Raw genomic sequence first — 20196 nt, forward strand, 5'->3', positions numbered from 1 at the left:
ATGCTGATGTTTGATTGTGTTGTTATTTGACTTTCCTGATGCTGATGTTTGACTGTCCTGATGCTGATGTTTGACTGTCCTGATGCTGATGTTTGTAATGATGCTGAAATGCTACTACTTATCTGAACGTCAACATACTCACGAGACGTCAATATTAATCAATATCAAAGTGTACTGTTGAGCTTACCCTCAGTTCCTGTAGATATTCGAAGACGTATTCATTAACCCAACACTTACAATTGTCAACATTCTGACATCGAACACAAAGTTTGACAGATTGTATGCATTGACAGTTAACGAGATTCTACTGTTGGTTCCTCGCGCCCCAAATCGATGGGTTAGCCGTGAATGCATACGGTTTTATGATATAGACGAGACATACCGAAATACAGTATTAGAAATACGCTTTGTGATATAAAAGAGTTATCCAGAAAGAGTACAAATACTAAAAAAAAGCATAAAGCCAAAACAGGTTCATTTAGACAGATCAAGATTATCAACTTACGTTGACTTACACGTCGATCGAGTTCATATCAGAGGTGTTCGATTGGGTTGAGATCTGGAGATCTCGACGGCTAGGGCAAAACGAAGGAACTACCACTACCACGAGTTACAAATGCCATAACTTGCATGTGGTTTTTGCTTTACTGTTTTCCTCCATGACAAGTTTGATAGCAATGCCGTTTAAGTCATTTCAAATCGACAATGGCTGCGTTTTGACGCACCGTTTGTCGAATATCAGGTCACCAACATTTTCCAATAACATATATCCAATTCATATACTGTTTTTTGTTTACTAGTCAGGTTCAATGAACGACATACTACCTGTGCGTTTCTTTTTTTTGAAGAGGGTATGTCAGATCTTGTACTGAGTACCATCCATCACGTTATGCCAGGTCGACTCGTCATGGACAGAGCTGTGCCTATATGGACTGAGACCCAGCACAGGAACCTTGTCTAGATGTAGGACACAGAAGAAGAAGGAAGACGTCAAGATGTCCATATACGTGTTTCGGATGTGTTCTCGTTCAGACTGGAGCAGTTTTTTTAGCAGTTTTATATACTTTTTCGTTTACTGGATTCTAGCGCTATATAAATCCAAAATTACATATCTATATATATCGTGTGCGTGCGCGCGTGTGTATAGTTAGGGTAATTGTTAACTGATACATTGATCGGTACAGGAAATATAGTAGTACATTAAAGTGGTTTTGAGTGCCTTACATGAACCGTGACAGGTGGCTGTTCCACAAAGTGGTCGTCGAAGCACTTCTACTATCATAACCCTATGTTGAAGTGTTGGAGTTACGATCATCTTAGCAGTAAGATTGCTTTGAGGAGGGTTTCATCAGTCTGGTGCTCGAGGGTGTTTGAGGGTTTCATCAGTGTGGTGTTCAGGGGTTTCATTCTTGTAGTGTTCAAGGGTTTCATCGGTGTGGTGTTCAAAGGTTTCATCAGTGTGGTGTTCAAGGGTTTCATCAGTGTGGTGTTCAAGGGTTTCATCAGTGTGGTGTTCAAGGGTTTCATCAGTGTGGTGTTCAAGGGTTTCATCAGTGTGGTGTTCCAGGATTTCATCAGTATGGTATTCCAGGGTTTCATCAGTGTGGTGTTAAAGGGTTTCATCATTGTGGTGTTGAAGGGTTTCATCATTATGGTGTTCAAGGGTTTCATCAGTGTGGTGTTCAAGGGTTTCATCAGTGTGGTGTTGAAGGGTTGCATCAGTGTGGTGTTAAAGGGTTTCATCATGTTGGTGTTGAAGGCTTTCATCAGTGTGGTGTTCAAAGGTTTCATCAGTGTGGTGTTCAAGGGTTGCATCATGTTGGTGTTCAAGGGTTTCATCAGTTTGGTGTTCAGGGATTTCATCAGTCGGGTGTTGAAGTGTTTCATCAGTGTGGTGTTTAAGAGTTTCATCAGTGTGGTGTTCAAGGGTTGCATCAGTGTGGTGTTCAAGGGTTTCATCATTGTGGTGTTCCAGGGTTTCATCAGTGTGGTGTTCAGGGGTTTCATTAGTGTGGTGTTGAAGGGTTAAATCAGTCTGGTGTTCAAGGGTTTCATCAGTTTGGTGTTCAAGGGTTTCATCAGTGTGGTGTTGAAGGGTCTCATCATTGTGGTGTTGAAGGGTTTCATCAGTGTGGTGTTGAAGGGTTTCATCAGTGTGGTGTTGAAGGGTTTCATCAGTGTGGTGTTGAAGGGTTGCATCAGTGTGGTGTTAAAGGGTTTCATCATGTTGGTGTTGATGGGTTTCATCATTGTGGTGTTCAAGGGTTTCATCAGTTTGGTGTTCAAGGGTTTCATCAGTGTGGTGTTCAGGGATTTCATCAGCCAGGTGTTGAAGGGTTTCATCAGTGTGGTGTTGAAGGGTTTCATCAGTTTGGTGTTGAAGGGTTTCATCAGTGTGGTGTTCCAGGGTTTCATCAGTGTGGTGTTGAAGGGTTTCATCAGTGTGGTGTTCTAGGGTTTCATCAGTGTGGTGTTGAAGGGTTTCATCATTGTGGTGTTGAAGGGTTTCATTAGTGTGGTGTTCAAGGGTTTCATCAGTGTGGTGTTCAAGGCTTTCGTCAGTGTGGTGTTCCAGGGTTTCATCAGTTTGGTGTTGAAGGGTTAAATCAGTGTGGTGTTCAAGGGTTTCAACAGTTTGGTGTTCAAGGGTTTCATCAGTGTAGTGTTCAAGGGTTTCATCAGTGTGGTGTTGAAGGGTTTCATCAGTGTGGTGCTCAAGAGTTTCATCAGTCTGGTGTTGAAGGGTTTCATTAGTCTGGTGTTCAAGGGTTTCATGTGGTGCTCGAGGGTTTCATCTGTGTGGTGCTTATGTCCACAGAGGTGTTAAGCCCAACTCACTCACTCCGCCGACACCGCGCGGTCATCATTAGAGAGCATGCGAAGCGTCAGTAAAAGACTCGCGTCGAAAGCACATAATCGATATTTTGCGATTTCCACTGTGTTGTGTTTCTCAAAACATCGCTCGAGTCTGTGTACGTATAACATTCCCCGTAACGCGGTATGGTATCTGGAAGTCTTCGACATAACGATATACGATGGTTAGGTCGTTGACCGAGGTGGCGTGTGTACAACACAGGCCTTGAATAGCGGTACGTACCATCTGGCTCATCGACTGAATAACGGTACTGATGTGAACGTGTCGAGAAGAGTAGCAAGCCACACCGCCAATAAAGGAGAACGAGCGTTGTGTAGTGTAGCGTGGCTATGTAGACTGATGTAGGCAGGGAGTAGAATACACAGTGTCGAACTGTATGTTTTCGGTCGACTAGACAGTAGAGTAGAGAGTGTCAAACAGAGTCACCTGGGGAGGATATATCCTAGGCTGTTGCGCTCTAGACGGTTAACGATCACACTACCGTCTCATCCTACCGGGTACCATACACAGCTCTGAATGGACACATATGTCCATCAATCACTTGACTAAGGAGACACCACGTGTATCACATGTGCTTCAGTGTGGTGCACGAAAGAAGCCCTAGAAACTCCCAGGAGTCAAGCGGTGCAGTGCAGTATAGTGTAGCGTAGTGCACCGCAGTGTGATTCAGGCTGGTAGCAGACATGGCGTGGCAGTCTTCTACTGTATAGCACTTCATTCAATACACCACTCGACAGTAATGCTCAGTGCAGTAACAGACCTGCTTTGGCTGTTTCATGTATCATTGTTCATACAAGTCACATGGCCCTACATAGATCGACACTACCCATCTTCAAAATCCGAAACTCGTCTATTAAAACTAATACGTCGACATCATCCTTGTAACTTACCTCACCAACCACCTCCACAGCATCCCCAACGTCCACCAGCGACCTTCACCTGACATGTATCTGGTATATGACCACATCGAGCCGAGCAACTGTTAACCGAGCTGTTGAGGTATTGACATACTTGATACTTAATGTTCATAATGACATGGCCATTGTCACTTGACAGTTCTCTGTGTAGCATGAAGGTACGACATAAAACTTTATGTCATAAAGTTTATTAACCTTCTGGGGTTAATCTGTCTACGGACACACTAGTCCAGTGTAGAAATAAGAGGAAATTATCCAAAACTTGGCATTATAACTGAGGGATTGACTTACTCTAGTCAGGAGCGTCGGCTCGTAAAGTTGCCATTAACATATTGACAAATAGGTCTATGAAACGAATCAGTATTAATTTATTAATTTAATAGGTAGGCGTGTTCATATGCGTCGGTTTAATTTCAGAGGTAATACGGATGGATGACATGTTTTGTTTGTTGTTTAACGCCGCACTCAGAAATATTCTAGCTATATGACGGCGGTGAATGGGTACCCGGTAGGATGAGATGGTATTGTGGCTGGTAACAATCTAGCGCCTATCAGACAGCTTGGTTTGAATACTGCCAGAGAGCTGAGAATAGCTGAGTTCACACCTATCCATTGATCGGGGTAATAGTAGTGTAGCGCTGCGAGCATCTACTTGTTATCGATGCACATATTATTATCATTTTCATTATTAATTAAATGTTTGTGAAGTAGCCATGTCAACGTTCAAATTTTCTTGTTTTCAGAAAATATAGTACTTGACAGTAAGTCCCGTTGGGATTGCTTGTTTTCTCCTATGCGTGTCGTAGGAAGCGATAACCTTTGACAGACCCCCGTCATAGCATAACAAATAAACCCGTTTATCACAATACATTTCTAAGAAATGTTGTTGAAAATATTTATATCATCAGAAGAATTAACTAAACTGATCAACGTTTCATTTAAATAAAACTACCTATTGGAAAATTGCCATCTACTATAAAAAACAAGTTCGACATACCCGCAGATTAAATAATCACTCTAAACATTATAAACCTTTCATGACCACAGATAAAAACACACGACCAATGTAAAAAACAAAAATAAAACACAATGTTGAACACTGTTAAGCAAACACGCAATCCTCGAAAATCTACGTTTCGCTTTTCCACTTTTCTGGCGTCAAGTTCAAAGTTGCTTTCCAAAGCATTTTCCACAAACGAGTTCCTAGCAGAAACATGAACTGATTCATATGACGCCTGTAATAGACCCTCATCTGTCGCCAGCCGTGATGTTCCACCATGGGCCGAAACGTCGGCACTACTTTCAGCGCAAGGATACCGGTGACGTAAACGTCATCCACCCAATAGAATCGCGTAGTTTCAGACGCTTTGTACAATTTCCTTGCAACATCCGGTGACATTAAATAGGCCATTCCTGAACAATATGTCGGATAGTTGTCGAATGGATAAACATTCCTCTTCACATACCACTTGTTTAATGTCTCTCTCCGTGTAAGTCCTTCATAATAAATTTCACAGTATAAGAAATTTTGACGGAACTCGTTTTTGGAAATGTATTCAACGAGGTTGAAGACGTTGATGAGTACATCATCGTCAGCTTTGACAATCAATTTGGCAGATGGGCAGTTAGATAGCACCCAATGAATTCCCATTACATGTTTATATGTCAGATTCCTGTAACTGTCCATAAACTGTCCTTGAACTATGTCTCCGTACGTTTCATTCTCCTTGTCTATTTTCTTCTGCATGGTTGCATCATTTGTCCGCGCGACCATAAACACGTGTGACAACACGAAACCCCGAATGACTGTCGACCTGCCCCACGTGTTTCTCACTAGCATCCGTCTCTCATAGTGCTTAGTGGCCGAATGGATAAAGGTAATAATGTCTGGCTTGTACTTTTGGCATACCGCTGAATCAATATCGTATGCAAATTTATGTAAATTAAGCAATGGATCTTTTTCAGATTCGTTATCAATGTGAAAAAAATTGTTTATACGGATGTTCATTCTTTCCGTTGCTGATGTATTGGTAACATTTCCAGCCACGCCATTTAATGTGTCGTTTTCGTGAAGATTCATTGATTTATTCCGCTGAATGAAACGGTCATCCACCGATGATGTGCGGTTGACGTTTGTGGTAATCACAAGTTTAGGAGCATAGTTTATATGACCTCTCCTGTAAATTTGTTCCGTCTGATTCGTACCCTGACTTACGTATGCTTGTGAGTGGAGCCTCTGGTCACCATGTCGCACGTCGTTGTTATGGAAACCATTACGATAATAAAAGAGCTCTCGAGCAGCGAGAACAAGCACAGTTGTCACAATCAGTTTCAAACACCTTTTCATTCTACCGCTACACACAGAGAACGCTGAAACATGCGGCATGGGTCAGTAGTTCCTATCGACACCCCAGTGTCCAGTACGGAACATCGGACAAGAAACCTTCGCTTTTACACAAGCCTGTAAGGAGATGTCGGCATGGAGGATCTGAAAACATATCAACAAATTAATGACAACTTCACTGCAAAGATTCTGAACGAATTGTACTTGATGGTAAAGCATTTGTGTTACAATATGCCTGTAAATTCACACTGGAAACACAACGAACTCATTTTCAGTGTACTGGGGACCGAGTCTGACCAAGGGTCTCATGTCTTCTTCTTAAACAGTCCTGACCATCACAGTCCAGTACAGAGATTCTCTACCAAGCATCAAATATCATTTAACCCTATACATTCAGCAGCAGGTGGTGAGTGACGACCGATGAATATTCATGCCGTCGATCAATGTCGTTTTTAAGATAAAGTTGATGCAATATGCATGGATATTGGTTATTGATCGTTTATGAAGGCTGGGGAGCTTCGAGGGGGTACGGTCTCTCAAATCTAATTCTTCACACTATTATACATAACCCATTTATCCAGTACAAAGCAACACTTTTTTTAATATGTTTCTACATTCTCTTTTCTCTATAAGAAAGGCCTGTACAAAGACATTGGTATGACCGAACTATGGCCGTATTCAGTTTCTTTTGTGTCTGCCGCAGCTACTCTAGGGTAATAATACTAATCATGGACATGAAGTATGATTAGTTATTGATATATCGACGCATGAGAACAGTCACATGCAACTGATTTCTCGCACTGTGGAACCGCCCGCTTATAAGTTGCCTGCAGTCAAGCGTTGTCACTCCAGTTGCAGCATGACATAAATTACTTATGACACAGGATCGTTCATCGTAAATCTTTATCAATCAGGCACCCGGGAGACAATCCTGACGAGTGAAGCTTAACTTATGCACATTTTAAAAGATAGTGTCGCCCCCGCCCCTTCAATTAAATGACTGCTCCCGATTCTCTTTGCAGAATCCGTGACAGCCATTCGTGTTACATGGATTAGATACTGTGTATCTGGGACACTGAATCAGCCTGGCAAAATCAAGTGGTTTATAAAGAGAGATATTATTCGGACATTACAGAACGAATGGAAGACACGGGATGTACCTCTGTCGTGTTTGGCACAGTAATTTTACTGAACACGGATACACTTGCGCACCCTAGATATATTAGTCTTATCGCGTCCTCCTGTTAATGATAACCCTTTAAACAGGAAAAGCAATGTCTGAAGGCAATCTCAACTTTAGCCAGTGTTTACAAGCATGGCGTACTGGAGACCCATTCTGACCAAGGGTCTCGTGTTTGCTTCAAGAACCATCACAATCTAGGACAACAGATTCTCTAACAAGCATCAAATATTATTTAACCCTTTACTCTGAGTTAGGAAGATGTTTTCTGAAGCCACCCTTAAAAACCCATTCACGGCACCTTTGAGGTCATCGTTGTCGTCATAGCGCTTCTCACGAAGTTGTTCTTTCAGTTTAGGAAACAGGTGGAAATCACTTGGTGCCAGGTATGGCGAGTATAGAGGGTGGGAAAGCTCTTCTAACCAACACTGACGCATAGCAGCCTTTGCATGTCAGGTGTGAGAAGCGGCACTATGATTATCATGAAGTAGTAGAACTCCAGCAGTCAGCATTCCTCGCCGCTTTTCTTTGATAGTATCTATAGGCGATGAAGCAAATCAGTATAGTAGGCACTGGTAATCGTCTTTTGAGTTTCTAAGTAATCAACAAGGGTCTTTGCATTGCTGAATACAGTGGTCATAACCTTCTTCACTGAAGACTTGAGTTCCATTGATGCCGGAGAAGTGGAATGGTGACGTTTTGACCCCATATCATAGTGGTAGACCCATTTTTCATCACCCGTTACTAATCTCTTTTTGAATTTGTCGAAATCTTCCTCAATTAGGTCTCTGGTAATGTCAGTTCTCTTTTCCTTAAGATCAGAACTAAGGAACTTTGGGACCAAACGAGCAGAATTCTTATCATCTGTAAATGTTCATGAATAACAGTTTCAATGGATCCATGTCTTAGACTTGTTCTCTGAGCCTTAAACCTAGCTCCCCAATATTTTAACAGTGGATTAGCTGGGACACTTGTTTCTATACATGTGTGGCATGCGGACAGGAATTTCTTGGGGAGTACCTCTCTCTAAAGTAAAAAACTTGATGACTCATCGGTATTCGTCCTTTTCCATTTCTGTGTCCATGTGTACCCTTGTCTTACTGGGGAATAATACACAGCAGATCATTTACTCAGATACGAATGCTCGCAGATAGTAAGGGGCGTGTATTTGGAGAAACCTTAGCTGCACACCCGCAGCCTCCACATGCCCAGGGCGCGGAATAACTGCACAGTTAGGCTGGTGGAGTGGTCGGCTAGGTTTAGAAGCGATCGCCACCAACACTAAACAATTGTGGAGAACCGTGGAGATCCGGGGTAGAAAAGGTGTTCAGCAATCCATGCTTGCCGTAAGAGGGCATATGCTTGTCTTAAGAGGCCATAAGGTGGTCAGGCTCCCTGAACTGGTTGACACATGTGATCGTATCCCAATTGCGTAGAGCGATGCTCATGATATCAATCACTGGATATCCAGACTCGATTTATTTACAGGCCGCCGTCATATAGCTGTGCAATCGAATCCGACCTTGGCCTGGTTCAAGTCAATCAAACCAGCGCGCGCACTGACCAATGAGCGCTCAGCTTAGATCGGCAGTATTTCTCGTGAAACACGTGCCATAGCCTTGCCGTAATTTATTTAACACATTGGGGCTCTTTTTAAAAAAAATATTTTGTTACACAAAGGGCTTGTTTTACCTCCGGTTTTTTTAAAACAAAAACAGTAATTGTTCGCCAGACATGATGAATGTCAACAAAACATTGGAAAACTGTTGGAAACTGTAAGTTAGGTTTTGTTTCTTTAAAACCATTACCAGGATGCTAGTGAATGCATATGGTGTGTTTTGCGTTTCTGAAACAAATAATTAATAGCAATAACATTTTCAACGACCTTTGAATCGTACATTTTGCGAGAGAGCGAACCGTCTGTATTGTCCATTGACCTTTACCTTTACCGTTCACTGACCTTGACATGAACCCGTTAATTGACCTTGACATTTACCGTTCACTGACCTCTGATATCATTTTCCACCAAACTCAGGCGAAATGTTTCAGAACTGCAGTGTCTGCTAACCACAAAACACTGACTACAGACTGTCTTGTGGGCTTTTAGCAACGCATGGCTAGTTTCCCTTCAGGCCGCGGGAAGCAGGTCTTCGGTGGGTTACCATGATGAATATTTGATACATGTGGACGTTAGGTATCGACGACATTAGGTTGTACAAGAAAAATCTACCAACGGAACGACCTTAGATTTAAATTAGTATAGAATCCTACTATGTATGAACAATACCCCCACAAATCCAATATTAATGAAGCACCTATTAGCCCGGTCACTAGGGCCGGTGCTATTAACTGCTGATATTATATATAGTGTCGGTCACTTTATTGTGGTAGAAACATAAAGGAATCACACACGTTGAACTGCGCGTTACATATTTAACGCCCTACTCTCGCCGCATTTGTATGAACTTAATTGGGACGTTAAAATATATATTTTCGATGGCGGTTTTCAAACAAATCTATACCGTGCATTAGTTCGCAAAGAGACAAAATCGATGGCCAATATTCCGTACACTTACAAAGAAGAAGCTGAGTTTGAAACTTAATCATCCTTGTAGTGAGTGAGTGAGTTGGGTTTAACGCCGCTTTTAACAGTATTCCAGTTATATCGGGGCGTGTCAGCTTAATGTGGGAGGAAAACCCGAAGTCATGCAGGTCTCAGACGTTTACCACGTCGGTGAAACCCACGAGCACGTGTATGGTGCTGTCAAACCTAGAAACATAATCGGGGCGAACCGAGATTCGAACCCAAAATCATAGCTTTCTGGCGTGCCCAAGGGACGCAACTCTGCATAGCGAATCGCGGCGCCTTAGGCGACTGGGCCACCCGAGGCCCCCGAAGCATTCTTGTAAACTGCCATGAAATACAATATACACTTGAAACTTGAATTTGAACAAACAACAAAACGCTTTAAACCGTCGCTGAAACACTGAAACCAAGGGTCTAAAATACAATTATGATACCCGTATCAAATACATCACATTCGAATAACCATTTTTTGTTTGTTTCATTTTTATCCACCAACATTGGTCTGTGGTTTTTTTTGCCCGGTTTCTTGTTTCGATTGGGGGTCCTGTGCCATAACTCTGTAAAACTGCATTTATGATGATGGAATTCGAACTAGATCAAAATATATATGTATGCCAACTGTCGTTCTTGTAGCACAGCAGTTTCGGAAAACACTTGTCCTGACTGAAGTCGGCTTGACGGGAGGACCGGCGGACGAATCCCAAATCTGTATAATATACAATGATTGCTGTTGTATTGAAAACTGGGTTGGAACATCTTGATTATTTTTAGTGGTCCATATGAAGTGAATCTTTCCAATTACGCGCGAAGACGATGACGGACGGCGGACGGCGGACGGCGGACGGCGGACGGCGGACAAAGTGAATGAGTTTTGTTTCTATAAGTTTGGACTTACAGCGTGTTGATGTGGAAATGTCTTGAAAGCAATGAAAATACAAATACAACATAAGTAGTCAGTACCACACCGGTGGAGAGCAGAACCGGATTGTTCAGGTTGAAACCCGCTCTTGTACCTGTTAAATACCGCGGGATTCAAGGCAAGAATAGACCCCTCTGGCCCCGTGAGAACAAGGTACATTGAGGATCGGATGGTCAGCTTGTTAACTATTTGACTGCGTGTCATCCCAACCCAACGCCGTGTACCGTTGCTCATGCTTTCAGTCATTGGTTTCTGAGCCAAGGTTGGGACACTGGTAGCTCTGTCGTCTAAGGCGCCGCAACTCGCTGTGCAGGGTTGCGTCCCTTGGACACGGAAGAAACCGATGATTGTGGGTTGGAATCCCGGTTCGCCCCGATTACGTTTCTAGGTTTGACAGCACCATACTCGTGCTCGTGGGTTTCACCAAAGTGGTAAACGTCTGAGGCCTGCATCACTTCGGGCTTTCCTCCCACATCGAGCTGACATACCGTGATATAACTGGAATACTGTTCATAGCGACGTTTATCCAACCTAACTCACTCACTCACTCACTCACTCACTCACTCACCGTGGTCTACGTTATCTTAAGGCGGCCGTGATAAAGCTCGAACAATAATAAGCACGGCGTTAAACAACATTCACTCACTTGTACATGGTAGTCAGTCTGCCTTTCTCCCGTGCATCTGGACGTCCTTTAACATCGTCTCGTGGTCTATCCCAGACCCCGTGTGTCCAACGCACCATCAGTGAACCAGCAATGACACCGTGCTCGCGCTGATTGACTGCATTCGACACGGAATTCTCAGCCATGCATATCGTTGAGCAATTATCTCGCTGTTATACCTGTTTAGTGATATCGATTATCTGATACAGATAGCAGTGCTCGAAAACACATTAATGGATCTTTACCGAGAAACCAAAACACACAAAGTGGATCTTATTTGGTTTCATGTATTGATTAAACAAAATGCATTCATTGAGTGGGAAAAACCTGATTGAACTTGATAACGTGTCGACTGACTCCTGAAAGGCGATGCGAGGTTTGGCATATCCTGGTGATCGGGTTGTAAGCCAACATTATACACACCTATAGACAGCTCATTTAACAGTACTACACAATTTAACATGCGATGGCAATCGTAACACTCAATTTAAAATGGATTTCTTAAGGATGTTTACAACAAAAATCGGTTTCCTGTGAGGTAGGTTCTTGCAGGCAACGTTGTTTTATACTTAGTCCTGCATCATGACCGTGGAATATATTTATTTTATGAAAATATAATAATCTAGAAACGCGTACAAAAGCAAACTCTGACATCAGCATAGGGAATTCTTTTTTATTTTTAGAGTCAAGAAGGATATTGTGTAATATAAGATTTCAGAGACTAAATGTTAGTCTATGTTATACTCAATAACGCTCAATGGTCACTGGAGTTAACTGTTCACTCAATCAACGATTAATATTTCCTTTGGCTAGCTATTATATATTATTCTATGACCTATATTATGACCTTGAACTATACGCTTGTGTCACTGCTTTCACCTTGACCTATATAACAATTGTAAATAATACAGTTTGCCCCCTTCCTTTTTATTACGACTGATCACTCCCTTTTCCATTTAAAAGAACCAACGTTTATTTTGTGAATCATTCAGTGCATTAGGCTCTTAAGGGTGTTCATTCTCCAACTGTTTGTCCACTTTACTTTTGAAAAAAGTACGTTTATAGTTATATAATTAAAGTTTCATTGTGTTCATTGGAATTCCTGCATTCTGATTAGTTGAATTGGTCACGTGTTATTGCATTCATTTCCCAATGAATGTAAAAAATTAAGCCACGCCCACCGAGGCGCACAACTTCTATCACTGCGGAATGTCGGGGAATAATGTCGGGGAATCCCAATATTACTGTCGAGGGAATTCCTTTCTGCTCACGTGTATCGTCATGCACAGGACCTTTAGCGATTTTCATGCATATTCATTATCCAACCTACCTCTTGAAACTGAAGGCCGAGAAGGAATGAAACAGCAAACGTGCAGGCTCGCTCGCCTGTTTTTATCCCGCACGCCTCGGTTCAACTTTCATGTCTGCGGGTTTCATTTCTAACTAGCATTTTTCCAACTGTTCCAACCCGTTTTCAGGGAAGTAATGTTTGAATCTGGTGGTAACTGGTGTCTCCTGGACATATTTCTTTCGGTTCGTTAGAGACTGACTGTTGCAGTTCTTCTCTCCTCTAGCCTTGATTGGCAGGTCCTATGAACATTGTTTTGATCCTACTCTCCGTTGATTGGCTACTCACTGTATAATCGTGTCAAGTTATGGGCATAAATCATATGTGCATAAGTCCAGTTTCCACCCTTGCCGAACTAGGCTGGAATGTCTAAGCTCGATAGTAGAGCCACCAGGGGCTATTGCGAGTTACGTCCCTTCTATGTCGCTCCCTTTGACCAATCAAAAGATTGCACCTCTCATATATGACTTGCATTTGCTTCAAACAAATTGCGTCGCCCAGTCAAGACGATTTAATTTGATAGGTAATCTAAATCTTTATTGTGATAAAACGGGTCTAACTTCAAAGTGTCCAAGTGCATCAAAACATGAAAAGATTTGGAAAATATCTGCTGACGCCGAGTTGGCGGTACACATGTTTTACAGATCTTTCAATCGACCGAAATCTGCACGGCATTTTACGAACCGGATATCGATTTCGTTGCGCGATTCTGATTGAACTATCAAGTCCCAGTATCACTTGTATTTTCATGATTCAAATAAAACTGATTTCTATAACTTTATCCCTGCCATGGACACTTTACTTTTCAAACCGTTTGCATACAACTTGAATACATTCAATTGGCAGATGCACCCATGCAGTGAATATGACTTTTTAATGAGCATCCAAAGGGCAAAAGCAATACATTTTGTAAAGCTGAGGCCTTTTCAGTGATACAGTTAACAAAGAGTTCTGATTTGTATGGATCTTTGAAGCCCGTATACCATGACATTAACAAAGTCAGCGTTTTTCTTTTCATGCAGAAAGCTTGTGAGTGTACGTTATCACGTGTGGGTTTTCCATTGACGGCACCACGCAGTACATATGTGCAGTATAACACTTGCTGGACCAGGCCGGTCTACATCAGTACATATGTGCAGTATAACACTTGCTGGACCAGGCCGGTCTACATCAGTACATATGTGCAGTATAACACTTGCTGGATCAGGCCGGTCTACATCATTACATATGTGCAGTATAACACTTGCTGGACCAGGCCGGTCTACATCAGTACATATGTGCAGTTAATCACTTGCTGGACCAGGCCGGTCTACATCAGTACATATGTGCAGTATAACACTTGCTGGATCAGGCCAGTCTACATCAGTACATATATGAGCAGTATAACACTTTCTGGACCAGTTCGGTCTATATCAGTACACATGTGCAGTGTAACACTTGCTGGACCAGGCCCGTCTACATCAGTACATATGTGCAGTTAAACACTTGCTGGACAAGGCCCGTCTACATCAGTACATATGTGCAATATAACACTTGCTGGATCAGGCCCGTCTACATATGTGCAGTATAACACTTGCTGGACCAGGCCGGCCTACATCAGTACATATGTGCAGTATAACACTTGCTGGACCAGGCCCGTCTACATCAGTACATATATGCAGTTAAACACTTGCTGGACAAGGCCCGTCTACATCAGTACATATGTGCAATATAACACTTGCTGGACCAGGCCGGTCTACATCAGTACATATGTGCAGTATAACACTTGCTAGGCCAGTTCGGTCTACATCAGTACATATTTGCAGTATAACACTTGCTGGACCAGGCCGGTCTACATCAGTACATATGTGCAGTATAACACTTGCTGGAACAGACCCGTCTACAAACGTGCAGTATAACACTTGCTGGACTTGTCCGGTCTACATCAGTACATATGTGCAGTATAACACTTGCTGGACAAGGCCCGTCTACATATGTGCAGCATAACACTTGCTGGACCAGGCCGGCCTACATCAGTACATATGTGCAGTATAACACGTGCTGGACCAGTTCGGTCTATATCAGTACATATGTGCAGTATAACACTTGCTGGACCAGGCCGGTCTACATCAGTACATATATGCAGTAAAACACTTGCTGGACCAGGCGGGTCTACATCAGTACATATGTGCAATATAACTCTTGCTGGACCAGGCGGGTCTACATATGTGCAGTATAACACTTGCTGGACCATTTCGGTCTATATCAGTACATATGTGCAGTATAACACTTGCTGGACCAGGTGGGTCTACATCAGTACATATGTGCAGTATAACACTTGCTGGACCAGTTCGGTCTACATCAGTACATATGTGCAGTATATCACTTGCTGGACCAGGCCGGTCTACATCATTACATATTTGCAGTATAACACTTGCTGGATCAGGCCGGTCTACTTCAGTACATATGTGCAGTATATCACTTGCTGGATCAGGCCAGTCAACATCAGTACATATGTGCAGTATATCACTTGCTGGACCAGGCCGGTCTACATCAGTACATATGTGCAGTATAACACTTGCTCGACCAGGCGGGTCTACATATGTGCAGTATAACACTTGCTGGACCAGGTGGGTCTACATCAGTACATATTTGCAGTATAACACTTGCTGGACCAGGCCGGACTACATCAGTACATATGTGCAGTATAACACTTGCTGGACCAGGCCGGTCTATATGAGTACACGTAACTTGCACATGCGTTGTAAGTCAATGTTATACAAGTCCTGTGTGCTTGTTGTAAGAGGCGACTAACTGTATTTGGTGGGTGACTTAGTGATTTCGTGTCATTGAACCCCAACGGCGGGAGACATTACGTGTCTTGTACAGGTTGCCGTTTTGATATAGACAAATGGACAAAAGAAAGTATACCGCTCAGTTGATTTAATCATATGTTTGACTTTCAATTGAAAATATCTGAATATCTAAAAAAACAACTGTACTAGGACTTTGTTAGTTCTTAAAGAATACTTCTACATGACATTAGTTTTTAAAATGTTATTTTTTTAAACTCGCATAATACACAACTGCTGATTGGTATCCTGGAATCTTACCCTTGAAACTCAATAATTTTAATTCTTCATTATTCCACTTTATTTTTACACAAATTACTCAGCCTCAGACTAACTAAACGATCCATTATGAAGTCCGCTTCCCCGACAGTCATGAGGCACTGCGGATCTCTCCTCCTTTACCCCCCCCCCCCCCCCCCCCCCCCCTCTCTCTCTCTCTCGGAGGAGGAGGAGGATGAGGATGAGGAGGATGAGGAGGAGATGGCGGAATTTCTCTCTCTGATATAATACTTGAAGACTTTTAGTTTGAAAGAAAAAGTATTTCAGTCCACTGTTAGTTTTCTAGTTCTAGTTTCTAGTTGAATACAAATACACCCTGGCTTCTTCACAAACTGTCTATAAGTCAGCGTTGACGGGTGTGTATATTTTCCCACAGCAAGGTCTGGATCGAGACCCGAAGGCAGTCGGTTGGGAATGAATACGTTCAACGTCACGTCATCTCGTTCACTGCATCAATAAGTGATTCCTTGCTAATCTCTCGCACAGATTGAATGAACTATAACCTCAAATCCGTCAAACATCGCAACCTACGTGTCCCCTTTATCAGTTTGAAACAATAAAGGTCACTCACCTTCCCAACCAACGGTCGCTCGGACGGTGTACCATACTCCAGCCAGAGTCGCCAGCGACCGCCACTTTCTGAAGACAAAATCAGGTAAATGCCATGTTAACACGCTATTGTTATGATAGATCGGTTGCATTCGGGCGATGTGACACCATTGATTTTCGGATACAACTGTTGGTGGAATAATTTCATTGCGGCAGTCCATTAGGAAATAACAGCGAGCTGCTGAGTGAAAACGATCCACCTGACACAGCAAATAGTTTAATGATTTTAAAACAATTCCACCTTGGTAAACTTCCCAAGTTATTCTCTAAGTGATTGCTACATGTATAAATAATCTACTTTGCAAGGCGGCTTTCTTCACTACCACTATTTCACCAAAAGGATTGGTAAAGCAACTTATAGACGATTCACTGATACGTCAAAATAATGTAATGTAAACCAAAGTATTGATATATCTTTGTCTCGAGATCCCCCTGGGTTGGAATATGTTCCGAGTAGTTTATGACCTATTTAATTTTTTCTCTCAGTAAAATTGTCAAAGGGTGGTAACTCAGGTGGTTATCACGTGTGACCCACCATGGGATGAGATGCTAAATCACACGTGTGTCGAACAAGGTTGACGTTCTTTTCGTTTTGATTGGATAACCGTGATCTCGGTCAAACATAAAACGTCACATGACGCGATTTCTTCTATTTATTAATCTCCTCATTAAACTAAATAAGCACACCCCGCGCTTCAAATTCGCTTTGCATTCTGTATTAGTCTTCATAGACCTACTACAGACATAATACAATCGAGCTACATCCATTTGCCATGCCAATGTAGACTACAGACAGACCGAGGTCTCTTGGCCAATACGTTTTGCACCAGACAACTTTAAACTTTTAATTTAATTATCAGCGTGGCGATATCAGTTCAAAATATTTTGATATATACTACTCAGAATTTGCTAAAGATTAAGTTTGGATGACATAAATCATTCAACAAATAATGTTTGAAATATCCCGGTACACAATGGTTGGGTAATCCCTATCAGGGGTGAAACTACCATTGTAGCAGAAAAGCAATCGCTTACACCCATAAAAAAACACAATTCTTTAAACACCTAAAAACAAATAAGTGAACCTCACTTTAACATCTATGCAGTAAATTATTAATTCAAACTGTACACGATTGAACATGATATTTATTGTCTAAAATATTTTCATTATAATAATAGGTCGCGTGTATTCCAGCGACATGCAGGTGGTGGACAACATTCCACAACACACACTTCCTGACTGCCACCACTGGCGTTAACGTTTCTACTCAGACAAAGCGTAATCGTCTCCGCGAGGATGGTCTCTGGTCACGAAGGTCATGCATCCGCATCCCTCTGACCTGACATGACAGGAAGGCATGTCAGGTAAACTGATTGGCCAAGGACTGGCCTCCGCTACTTTTTACTGATGAATCGAGATGCTGTCTATAATTCACGGATGGTCGTGCACGAGTGTGGCGTATACAAGGATTTCAAAGTTACCGAACATGACCGATATGGAGAGGGCACAGTCATGATTTGGGATGGGATTAGTAGAGCTGGAAGAACTGATTTCCGTGCCCTGTAGCGGGGCACAGTGACAGGATGACATTCTTGATGTGTCCGCGAGACCGTATCCTGGTGCAATCGGACCAGACTTCATCCTCATGGACGACAACGCACGACCTCGTGCCAGGGTTGTTGATGCCTGCTTGGAGCAGGAGACCATTGTCCGCATGGAGTGGCCAGCCTGGTCACCAGACCTCGACCCTATCGAACACATGTGGAACGAGCTGCAGATCGTCCTCTCGCGACATTCTGTCCTTCCGACGAACGATGTACGAATAATGGCATGCAATCACCGCACCTGGTGTCGGGCCGTGGTAATCTATCGTGTGTTCATAATAATGAAATGTTTTAAGATTATATTCAGTAAAATTAAGTATATAGTATACCATCGGTTTGTGAGAATTAAATAAATAACAAAGTTCATCTTTTCGTACCCGGAATCCCACGTGTACAAAAGACTCCATAGAAACAACAAATTTAATATCACTCGTAGGATACATGCATAACATAATTTGTACACACAGTGAAATACCTATGACCAATCGCCCAGCGATTTACGAGAGAGAGTATACTATTAAAAATACCAAATAAATAACCACAAAACGTAATTTCGATACTTAAATACATATACATGTGAGTTGACGTCTTTTGGATAAAGTGTCATTGCAGGCGTTGGAAGCGTAACAGGGAAGGTCTTGGTTGGACGATAAACATATAAACATGTGCATAGTTTTATAAAAGTTCGCCAATTTCTTAACACACTGACTAAAAAACTCTAATATAGTCGTGTTTATACAGCCTATATATCTGTAGTTTATTTCTTCCATTCCTCGTCCTGCAGTACCAGCCGTCAGTTTGTTTACCTGTCCCCTCTCATGCTCTTGAAAAACTGCTTCTTTCGTTGCTCTTATTAACAGACGGCTTTCATGATCAGAGTCCATTTAACATGTATGGCCAAGACCCATATCTTTCAGTTTGGTAGAGACCCTATATATGGTTGTATCGATAATTGTTTTAACTGAAAGCAGAAGAAACGACCGGATCACGATGACTTGCACTTATGAACTGATGAACTGAATGCCTTTATAACTAACAACCATATTGAGTTGGAATACACACAACTGAATATCACTGACTGTTTCAAATTGTTTGTAAATATCAATATCTTCTTAATGATTTTGCCTCGTTGTTATACTACTAATTGCCCTCACAAACGTCTTTGTGACAGACACAAAGGGACCCAGCAGTTAATAGGGGTGGATTGGTCTGTGGGGGTTGCCCGGGGGGAGGCTGCTTGGGTCTGTGGTGGTTGCTGGGGGTAGGGATGCTTGGGTCTGTCGGGGTTCCTTGGGGTAGGGGTGCTTGGGTCTGTTGGGGGTGCTGGGGGAAGGGGTGCTTGGGTCTGTGGTGGTTGCTGGGGGTAGAGGTGCTTGGGTCTGTGGGGGTTGCTGGGGGTAGGGATGCTTGGGTCTGTGAGGGTTGCTGGGGGTAGGGGTGCTTGGGTCTGTCGGGGTTCCTGGGGGTAGGGATGCTTGGGTCTGTGAGGGTTGCTGGGGGTAGGGGTGCTTGGGTCTGTCGGGGTTCCTGGGAGTAGGGGTGCTTGGGTCTGTGAGGGTTGCTGGGGGTAGGGGTGCTTGGGTCTGTTGGGGTTGCTGGGGGTAGGGGTGCTTGGGTCTGTGGGGATTGCTGGTGGTGGGTTGGTCTGTGAGGGTTACTGGGAGTGGGTATGACTTGGTCTTTGGCCCTAATGCTGGCATTGCTTCTGTATGAGGAGGAGGCAAACATTTAGTTTCACAACCCGGCTACCAGCATACCCAGCGATTACGTTTTGTAGCTGAACTTGAGGCATGTACATGTTTTTTCCTGGAACAAACGACTTTTGCTCACAGTGTCGTTAGGCCATTAACAAGCCGTGTCATTAGAGACACTAACAAGCAATGCCGTTAGAGTCACTAACAAACAGTGTCGTTAGAGTCACTAACAAGCAGTGTCGTTAGTCACCATTAAGCAGTGTCGTTAGAGTCACTACCAAACAGTGTCGTGAGAGTCACTACCAAACAGTGTCGTTAGAGTCACTAACAAGCATTGTCGTTAG

The 20196-nt window shown here is 42.8% G+C and overlaps 2 protein-coding genes and 1 pseudogene across 2 annotated transcripts; 1 reads left to right on the top strand and 2 right to left on the bottom strand.

Moving 5' to 3' along the window:
* Positions 1-1288: 1288 nt before the first annotated feature.
* LOC139446431 (uncharacterized) lies at positions 1289-2455 on the top strand. Its single transcript, XM_071227755.1, has 2 exons — positions 1289-1990; positions 2072-2455. The coding sequence occupies exons 1-2, from the start codon at positions 1289-1291 to the stop codon at positions 2453-2455; spliced, it is 1086 nt and encodes a 361-aa protein (XP_071083856.1).
* Positions 2456-4783: 2328 nt separating this feature from the next.
* Positions 4784-6223, bottom strand: LOC139446095 (lactosylceramide 1,3-N-acetyl-beta-D-glucosaminyltransferase A-like; annotated as a pseudogene).
* Positions 6224-19348: 13125 nt separating this feature from the next.
* On the bottom strand, positions 19349-19858 carry LOC139446432 (uncharacterized). Its single transcript, XM_071227756.1, has one exon. It carries the CDS (start codon positions 19856-19858, stop codon positions 19349-19351), a length of 510 nt encoding a protein of 169 aa, XP_071083857.1.
* Positions 19859-20196: the final 338 nt, after the last annotated feature.

The sequence above is a fragment of the Haliotis cracherodii genome, unplaced genomic scaffold, assembly GCF_022045235.1.
Source record: "Haliotis cracherodii isolate W230 unplaced genomic scaffold, xgHalCrac1.p SCAF_6, whole genome shotgun sequence".
NCBI lineage: Eukaryota > Metazoa > Mollusca > Gastropoda > Lepetellida > Haliotidae > Haliotis > Haliotis cracherodii.